This window comes from Bombus affinis, chromosome 12 (assembly GCF_024516045.1).
Source record: "Bombus affinis isolate iyBomAffi1 chromosome 12, iyBomAffi1.2, whole genome shotgun sequence".
In the NCBI taxonomy this organism is placed as follows: domain Eukaryota; kingdom Metazoa; phylum Arthropoda; class Insecta; order Hymenoptera; family Apidae; genus Bombus; species Bombus affinis.
In genome coordinates, this window is record NC_066355.1 from 3390759 (window position 1) to 3401944 (window position 11186).

The window sequence follows — 11186 nt, forward strand, 5'->3', positions numbered from 1 at the left end:
ATTACTATATAACGTTATACGTTATAACGTAATACTATATAACGTTATACGTTATAGCGTAATACTATATAACGTAATACGTTATAACGTAATACTATATATCTTTACACGTTGTATAGTTATAGTATATAACGTTACACGTTATATCGTAATAGCATATAACGTTATACGTAATAACGTAATAGCATATATCGTTATACGTAATAACGTAATAGCATATAACGTTATACGTAATAACGTAATACTATATAACGTTATACGTTATAGCGTAATACTATATAACGTTATACGTTACAATGTATTACTATATAACGTTATACGTTATAACGTAATACTATATAACGTTATACGTTATAACGTAATACCATATAACGTTATACGTTATAACGTAATACCATATAACGTTATACGTTATAACGTAATACTATATAACGTTACATGTTGTATAGCGATAGTATATTACGTTATACGTTATAACATAATACAATGTAACGTTAGACGTTGTATAGTAATTGAATATAATGTTATAAGTTATATCGTAATAGTATATAACGTTATACGTTATAACGTAATACTATATAACGTTATACGTTATACCGTAATACTATATAACGTTATACGTTACAACGTATTACTATATAACGTTATACGTTATACCGTAATACTATATAACGTTATACGATACAACGTATTACTATATAACGTTATACGTTACAACGTATTACTATATAACGTTATACGTTACATCGTATTACTATATAACGTTATACGTTACAAGGTATTACTGTATAACGTTATACGTTATAACGTAATACTATATAACGTTATACGTTACAACGTATTACTATCTAACGTTATACGTTATAACGTAATACTATATATCTTTACACGTTGTATAGTTATAGTATATAACGTTACACGTTATATCGTAATAGCATATAACGTTATACGTAATAACGTAATAGTATGTGACTTTATACGTTATAACGTGATACTATATAACGTTTTACGTTATATCGTAATACTATATAACGTTATGCCTTATATCATAATGGTATCTAACGTTATATGTTATAAGGTAATACCATATAACGTTAAACGTTGTATAGTGATAGTATATAACGTTATACGTTACAACGTATTAATATATAACGTTATACGTTATAAAGTAATACTATATACCGTTACACATTTCATCCTAGTAGTATATAACGTTAAGCGTTATATCATAATGGTATCTAACGTTATACGTTACATCGTATTACTATACAACTTCACGCGTTGTATAGTTATAATATATAACGTTACACGTTATATCGTAATAGTATATAACGTTATACGTTACAACGTATTACTATACAACTTCACGCGTTGCAGAGTTATAGTATATAACGTTACACGTTATATCGTAGTGTCATATAACGTTATACGTTACAACGTATTACTACACAACTACACGCGTTGTATAGTTATAATATATAACGTTACACCTTATATCGTAGTGGCATATCACGTTATACGTAATAACGTAACACTATATAACGTCATACGTTATAACGTATTACTATATAGCGTTATACGTTATAACGTAATACTGTATAACGTTACATGTTTATTCCTAGTAGTATATAACGATATACGTTATATCATAATGGTATCTAACGTTATACGTAACAACGTATTACTATACAACTGCACGCGTTGTATAGTAATAATATATAACGTTACACGTTATATCGTAATGGCATATAACCTTATACGTAATAACATAATACAATATAACGTTATACGTTATAACGTAATACCTTATAACGTTACACGTTGTATAGTAATAGTATATAACGTTGTACGTTATATCGTAATAGTATGTGATGTTATAAGTTATAACGTGATACTATGTAACGTAACACGTTATATCCTAGTTGTATATATCGTTATACGTTATATCATAATTGTATCTAACGTTATACGTTACAACGTATTACTATACAACTTTACGCGCTATATAGTTATAATATATAACGTTACACGTTATATCGTAATAGCATATAACGTTATACGTAATAACGTAATAGTATGTGACTTTATACGTTATAACGTGATACTATATAACGTTTTACGTTATATCGTAATACTATATAACGTTATACGTTATACCGTAATACTATATAACGCTATACGTTACAAGGTATTACTATATAACGATATACGTTATAACGTAATACTATATATCTTTACGCGTTGTATAGTCAGAGTATATAACGTTACGCGTTATATCGTAATAGTATACAACGTTATACGTAATAACGTAATACAATATAACGTTATACGTTATAACGTATTACTATATAGCGTTACACGTTATAACTTAATTCTATATATCTTTACACGTTGCATAGTTATAGCATATAACGTTACACGTTATATCGTAGTAGTATATAACGTTACACGGTATATCGTAGTAGTATATAACGTTACACGGTATATCGTAATAGAATGTGACGTTATACGTTATAACATGATAATATATATCGTTATACGTTAAAACGTAATACTATATAACGCTATACGTTATACCGTAATACTATATAACGCTATACGTTGCAACGCTTTGCTATATAACGCTATACGTTATAACGTAATACTATATACCTTTACGCGTTGTATAGTTATAGTATATAACGTTACGCGTTATATCGTTATAGTATATAACGTTATACGTTATAACGAATGACTATACAAATTGACGCGTTGTATAGTTATAGTATATAACGTTACAGGTTATATCGTAATAGCATATAACGTTACACGTTATATCGTAATAGCATATAACGTTATACATAATAACGTAATACTACATAACGTTATACGTTATAACCTAATACTATATAACTTTGCACGTTATATCGTAGTAATATATAACGTTATAGTAATATAGTAATATATATCGTTATAGTAATATATATCGTAGTAATATATAATGTTATAACGTAAAAACATATAACGTTACACGTTGTATCGTTATAGTATACAATGTTATAAGTTATATCGTATTACTATATAACGTTATACGTTACAAGGTATTACTGTATAACGTTATACGTTATAACGTAATACTATATAACGTTATACGTTACAACGTATTACTATATAACGTTATACGTTATAACGTAATACTATATAACGTTATACGTTATACCGTAATACTATATAACGTTATACGTTACAAGGTATTACTGTATAACGTTATACGTTATAACGTAATACTGTCACGTCCCGCGTTCCGCACGTGACGCCACGAACCAATAACTTATGAATAATTAAACACGACCAATAATAATAAATTAACTAATAACTAACCAATCAAGATAAAAAGAATTATACGACAGACAATCAAAATGAAATAAATGAATCAATAAGAAGAAACACTACAACCAATCAGCAATGACATATAAAATACAAATAAAATGAAATAATTAAATGAACCAATAAATAAAACAAGCCGCGATTCAAATGTATGAGATTTCTCTGCGAAAACACATGTATATACACACACGTGTATGCATATCTGTGTGTGTGACCTACTTCGTGAATCTGAATAATTGGTAATCTAATAAAATATAAAAGAAATAAAATATACTACACTACACCAGCATTCTAAGTGAAAATTGTATACAAGATTACTCTGCGACACACACATATATAGATATACACATGCGTACGCGTATCTTTGGGAAAAATTCATAATATATATATATGTCGGGGAAACGGTAGGATTGGGGGTAGAGGTGTTCGATGAATCTTCGTTGATATTGGCCATTGATGCGGTGTAACGATGGTAGAGTTTATTGGCACAAGTGAGTGGTATTACAGCGTTGGTAATTAATCACAATGTTAGATGCTCGCGGCGCTATGATAATGGCCTCGGGTCCGGTAACGAATCCGCGGTCAACGGGATGTCGAACGTGTATACTTCGTGGAAGTCTAAGTTATATTCCGGTCGCCACAGAACAAGCACTACGTACCGGAGAATTACTTGTATCGTCGTTAAAATCGTACGAAAGAGTGTCTTCCCATCACGGTGACGCCGCCGAGGAAAACCACGACGGGCGTGCCCAAGGGCACGAGATCATCGGATTCGTGGAGAAAAGTCTTCATTCGGAAAGTGAGGGAAATTGGAGTTACTGCTAATTGGTCAATTTCCGTGTTGATGGTTGGGGAAGGGTGCTAGCCGCCCTTAAGAGAAAGTCGCCATCGGGTCGCGTCGTTCGTGAGAAAAATATACTTCTCCAATTTTCCCATAGTTGGAACAAAGGCTGTTTGTCGGTTTGAAGGACTCTCGTTAAATAGATCTTAAGATTTATAGCGGGTCCTCGGGCTAGCCGAACATGTACCGTGGAGACGCATCAACATCTGGTAACCGTCTTACTCGAAGCATAGTCTGCGTGTGGCGAGCCACGGGCCAGAAACTATTGAGACATTTACCATCGCACCCTGTCCCAAGCATTTCTTTTAAGGAGAGTTATAGAGTCACTTCCTGCCTTGGTTTAAACAAAACGTTCATCCCCTTGACCGCGACTACGTTCGGCGACTGGTCGTCGCCTCGAGCCCGAGCTCACTATCATAAATCTCGAATAAGTACAGTCGGATCGAATGACAACGGTTTTCTTAATACGGCTATGGTGAAATCTAAATTACAGTACTAGGTGTCTTCCCAAAGTTCCGAGGAGAAGGCTCCGGTGCTCTTTCATCTCCGACACGGCCATTCTGACTATCACACGTCCTCGGGTGTAACTAAAATATTGAGTTTTCCAACATTAGACTCGATACGATTAACATCATTTACAATTTAACTAGGTGCTCGAATGAGGTAAGGATCCAGTGTAGCGACAAATCCTGTACGGGGGTTCGGCAGCAAAGAGATAAAAGATAATGAAAATTAGTAGCGTTACAGTTAGTATTCAAGGTGATAGTTGCATCCTGCAGGTTATTGGTCGGATCGTAACGGCATGATGGACCATTTTCGATTTCGCACTCCAAAGGATCTCGGTCTGCTAGATCGTGTGAGCACATAGAGCTTTGTTCCACGGTTTCACCGAGCTTTACCATATTGTTGCCCCGAGATGCATACGAACCACACCGCATGTTCTCACTGAGCCCTTATCATACTGTCGCCCCGAGATGCATGCGAACCACACCGCATGTTCTCACTGAGCCTTATCATACTGTCGCCCCGAGATGCATACGAGTCACATCGCATGTTCTCACTGAGCCTCGTCACACTGTCGCCCCGAGATGCATACGAGTCACATCGCATGTTCTCACTGAGCCTCATCACACTGTCGCCCCGAGATGCATGCGAGTCACATCGCATGTTCTCACTGAGCCTCATCACACTGTCGCCCCGAGATGCATACGAGTCACATCGCATGTTCTCACTGAGCCTCGTCACACTGTCGCCCCGAGATGCATACGAGTCACATCGCATGTTCTCACTGAGCCTCATCACACTGTCGCCCCGAGATGCATGCGAGCCACATCGCATGTTCTCACTGAGCCTCATCACCTTATTTCCCCGAAACACGTGCGAACTCGCTCTGCCGGGTGTTACTGGCATAGTGCTACTGATCTTCCGAGGTCGAAGTGCTCATATCGTCATGGTCACTGTTATTGCCTTCACTACAGACATCCAACTCAGCAGGGACGCGACCATCTGGCATTTTCCTCAACCTGTCGTGACTGTATTTGTACGATCGCTTACCGTCTAGTGTCTTTAGGATATACCTATCCCCTTCCAGGACTTCCGCTATTACAAGTGGACCTCTAAATTTTGGATCTAGTTTGGTTTGATTCCTTTCCTCATTCTTGCGTAATACGAAATCACCGAGGTTAAACCTAACCACCCTAGCTTTAGCTTTGTCGAACTTGTCTTTCTCGTATTTAGCACTCGTTTCTATCCCTCTCATTGCCTGTCGTCTTACATTGGAGATATCGACTTCCTTTTCCTCGATGTTACCGGGTAACAACAGATCGTAAGGTCTTGCCGTTCTACCTATTAGTAGTTCTAATGGACTCGAGTTGGTTATGCGGTTGGTGGTACAGTTCAAAGCCAACTGTATCTCCCCAATCGCGTCTTGCCACGGCCGCCCGGTCGTCTCTACTACCGTGAACATATTTTTCAATGTACCCATAACACGCTCTACCTGTCCGTTGGCTCTACTAGCACCGGTCGCTATCAAGTGAACTTTAATTTGCTTGCTTTTGCAGAACTCTTGGAATTCTTTACCCGTGAAACATCTTCCCTGATCTGCTATTATCCGGCAGGGACTGCCGAATAGAAATATAGCGGACTTGAGTGCTTTGATGGTATTAAGGGAGTCTATCTTACGGGTATGATGCAGATATACAAACTTCGTGAAAGCATCCACTAAAACGATGACATATTCCTTGGAGTCATTTTTGCCACTTAGCTTGCCCGTTATGTCCATGTGCACCGTATGCCACGGTATACTGGTCTTGGGTATCGGATGTAGTTCGGCTTGTATCTTACCCGAGCTTGCCTTCGAAACTCCACAAGCATGACAGTTCTCTACGAATTTGCGAACGTACTTCGCCATTCCTTCGAACCAGTAATACTCGTACAGTTTCTCGAGCGTCTTATCCCAACCCAAGTGCATAATTGACTGATGCACATGGTTAATAACGGACCATCTAAAACCTCTCGGGACAATGGGCAGGCAGAGGGTTTTGCCCCCCCGCTGCACTTTGCGGTAAAGGGTACCGGAACGCAACTCGTAAGTATTCGCGACATCTTCCGCGAGCTCGTCGTTTCGTAGTTTGCGGGTGATTTCTATAATTTGTGGGTCGCGGCGCTGTTCGGCTAACAGCCAGTCTTCCGGTATTTCGGCCAGATTGACTTCCTTCTCCGCGATTTTATCAAACTTACGGTGGTCTAAGTCTACGGGGTTTCGCGAGAAGAAATCTACGTGGGCCATTTTTTTACCCTCTCGATACATAATGTCGAAGGTAAAAGTCTGCAAGTATGCCCACCACCTGTGGACCCTGTCGCTTAAACGTATTTTATTACTCGACGCTTTCAGCGAGTTGCAATCCGTAACGACAAGAAATTCCCGTCCATGTAGGTAGTGTCGGAAATGCTTGATGGCGTTTACGACTGCCAACGTCTCTAGTTCGTAGGAATGGTATCTAGATTCCGCGGGGGTAGTTCTTTTACTGTAGTACTCGATTACTCTATTCTTGCCGTCGACCTTATGCATCAAAATCGCCCCATAACCCTCCGAGCTAGCGTCAGTGTGTAGTTCTATCGGGTAGTTGGGGTCAAATATCGTTAGTACTGGCGCGTCCGTCAGGATGGAAACTACCTGTTGTCTTATTTTGTCGTGTCTATCGGTCCATGTTATATTTTTGTTACCTGAGGTGAGCGCATACAGGGGTTTCATTATCTGTGAGAATTTAGGGACGAACCTACGGAAATACGAAGCTAACCCGATGAATTGCCTGAGCTGGGTGACGGTCGTCGGCGCAGGTAAGGAACTTAGGGCGTGTATTTTACCCGGGTTCGGGCGGACTTCTCCGTTGTGGATCACATACCCCAAGTAAAGTACCGATGTCTTCAAAAAGGAACATTTCGCGAAGTTGAACGAGAATCCGGCTTTCGCAAGAGTATCTAATACGGTGTTCAATCTTTCTAGAGCTTGATCTATAGAATCGGCAATAATTAGGACATCATCTAAGTAAACAACGACGTACGAATACGCGAGGTCGCCTAGGGCGTTGAAAATGGCCCTCTGGAAAACGGATGGTGCATTTTTCAATCCGAACGGCATCGTTACGTACTCATATTGTCCGTCGGGTGTCACGAACGCTGTGTACTCTGTCGAGTTGGGGTGTATGGGGATTTGATGGAACCCACTGGCCATGTCCAGGCTAATAAAATACTTCGCCTTCTGTAATCTCGCAATTTGATCTGAGATAAGGGGTAGGGGATACCGATCCGCGACCGTATTTTTATTTAGCGCTCGGAAGTCTACGCACAATCTATCTGAGCCGTCCTTCTTCTTCACGAGCAACACGGGGCTCGCGAATGGTGACTTACTGGGTTTTATAATGTTCGCTTTAATTAGTTCGCTGATTCTCTCCCGCACGGTTCTCCGCTCTTCCTCGCTAAGTCTGTAAGGACTTCTTTGGACGGTGACGTTAGGGTCGATTAATCGTATTTCTAGCTGGCCCGTACTTACGCGGGTACGTGGGAAGCCCGTAATGAACGAATTTTTGAACTTTTCGAGAGTGGAAATCAATCGGCTTTTATCGTTACCAAGTACCTCGGTGTCCACTTCGCTAAGATCGATCTCGCTTTCGAGGGTCTCATTACACGCGTTAACTGTCTTCGTTTTGCAAATCTCGAGGCTGTCGGGCGTAATATGTACGTCGAAACCTTGACTCAGAATTTCGCGACCAACCATGATATCATACTTTAGGTGACTATCGGGGAGGACGTGAAAAGTTATCTCCAGTGTAAAACCGTTGATACATACGGTAGACAAAATCTGTGTCGTACTCTTAACGCACGTATTCCCTATCCCTCGCATTACTACTATTTCGGTCGTTCTCCTGCCGGAGAATTTCGGGGCTACGGACTCCTTAATTAACGAGCATTCGGCTCCCGAATCGAAGCAAAATGGGAACGACTCACCCTGGTGACCCAGTTTACCGGTTGAGGCCTCCACCACGCAGGTATGGACTCGACGTTCCTTGTCGTGGCCGCCTCTCCTCTCCTCCCGTAGCGGACAATCAGATGCGATGTGGCCCTCCGCTCGGCACTTGTAGCAAACCGCCCCGGACGATGCAGCTGATCGGCTATCCCCTGGGCGTCGTGTCCTCGTTTTTCCGGTCCGCATCCTCTTGCGGCACTCGGTGATTTTATGTCCGGAGATTCCACAGTGGTAACACTTGGCTCGGTCCGTTGTCCTGCTTCGTTTTACTCCAGGTTCCGTCGGTGGATCACTTGACGAAGAAGTCAGCCCCTTCCTCGCGTACGAGAAAGCCCGCATCTCTTCATAGAATTGCTCCCGGGTCCGGATGTTACGCGTGAATGCCAGTCGCTCGGCCTCCTTGTCCGATAGACGCAGTCGATACAGGACGAAAGCGTTGACTATTTCGATCATGGACAGGTTTTCCCACCTCGACCATAGGAGGGAGTGGAGACGATGACCGAAAGCCCCCGTGGTTTCGTCCTCCAGTTGCTGTTCGTTGAGGAATCCGACCATCATTGAGGTTATAGTCTCCGTGGTGCCAAAACGCGAGAGAAAATATTCGGTAAATTTTGTCCACGTAAGGCCATCGACCGGAATTTGCGAAAGCCACCGTGCCGCAACACCTTCCATAGCACTACTTAAAAGGAGATATAAGTCACCATCACGTATAGGCCTCCCTCGCATAATCACACTGGCTGTCGCGCACCACGTGGCTGCGTCGGTACCCGCTATTCCGGGGTTGAAACGCGGCAGCGATAACTCGAGTACCGGCCTGCGATTTGGCGCCGGTGTCAGAAACAGCTCCCGCATGACGGCCACGTGCTCTTGCATGGTTAACGTAGGCCCGAATCCCACTTCTGATGTCGGGGAAACGGTAGGATTGGGGGTAGAGGTGTTCGATGAATCTTCGTTGATATTGGCCATTGATGCGGTGTAACGATGGTAGAGTTTATTGGCACAAGTGAGTGGTATTACAGCGTTGGTAATTAATCACAATGTTAGATGCTCGCGGCGCTATGATAATGGCCTCGGGTCCGGTAACGAATCCGCGGTCAACGGGATGTCGAACGTGTATACTTCGTGGAAGTCTAAGTTATATTCCGGTCGCCACAGAACAAGCACTACGTACCGGAGAATTACTTGTATCGTCGTTAAAATCGTACGAAAGAGTGTCTTCCCATCACGGTGACGCCGCCGAGGAAAACCACGACGGGCGTGCCCAAGGGCACGAGATCATCGGATTCGTGGAGAAAAGTCTTCATTCGGAAAGTGAGGGAAATTGGAGTTACTGCTAATTGGTCAATTTCCGTGTTGATGGTTGGGGAAGGGTGCTAGCCGCCCTTAAGAGAAAGTCGCCATCGGGTCGCGTCGTTCGTGAGAAAAATATACTTCTCCAATTTTCCCATAGTTGGAACAAAGGCTGTTTGTCGGTTTGAAGGACTCTCGTTAAATAGATCTTAAGATTTATAGCGGGTCCTCGGGCTAGCCGAACATGTACCGTGGAGACGCATCAACATCTGGTAACCGTCTTACTCGAAGCATAGTCTGCGTGTGGCGAGCCACGGGCCAGAAACTATTGAGACATTTACCATCGCACCCTGTCCCAAGCATTTCTTTTAAGGAGAGTTATAGAGTCACTTCCTGCCTTGGTTTAAACAAAACGTTCATCCCCTTGACCGCGACTACGTTCGGCGACTGGTCGTCGCCTCGAGCCCGAGCTCACTATCATAAATCTCGAATAAGTACAGTCGGATCGAATGACAACGGTTTTCTTAATACGGCTATGGTGAAATCTAAATTACAGTACTAGGTGTCTTCCCAAAGTTCCGAGGAGAAGGCTCCGGTGCTCTTTCATCTCCGACATATATATATGTATGTATACGTTATTAAACCATTAAAACGCAAAGAAATAAATATATAGATTTACATTTCTACGAACCTAGAGAATTATATACGAAATCCACATTATGGAATATTCAACCAATTAACGATCCGAGAAACAATGAGAATAACAATACGCGCACATATACATATGCATATATATATTTTACATAATGGAAAATTACATTGTGAAATGTATATATATATATATACACATATTATTATATCGAACAATTACTCATCTAATATACAAAACCACCTTGTAAAAATTACATTACTGAACATTCAACTAAACCAACTGAAGATTTAGTATAATAATATATAATAATATAATAATATATATATATACATAGATATGTGAAATAGCGTTGTATATAACCGGAAACAATACAAATGTCACACGACTTCTTCAACAACTTCGACTCTTCGTTCCTGCCGACAACACCTCACACGATGACTGCGTCTTCTAGGGCCACTTACGGATTCTTTACAATCCTTCTTCTTCTTGCACTGAAATATCATATGCAGTGA

The 11186-nt window shown here is 40.7% G+C and overlaps 1 protein-coding gene across 1 annotated transcript; it reads right to left on the bottom strand.

The window, feature by feature from the left end:
* Positions 1-4617: 4617 nt before the first annotated feature.
* LOC126922465 (uncharacterized) lies at positions 4618-9914 on the bottom strand. Its single transcript, XM_050735023.1, has 2 exons — positions 8714-9914; positions 4618-4794 (listed from the first exon to the last, which is right to left on the bottom strand). Exons 1-2 carry the CDS (start codon positions 9696-9698, stop codon positions 4775-4777), a joined length of 1005 nt encoding a protein of 334 aa, XP_050590980.1. The 5' UTR covers positions 9699-9914; the 3' UTR covers positions 4618-4774.
* Positions 9915-11186: the final 1272 nt, after the last annotated feature.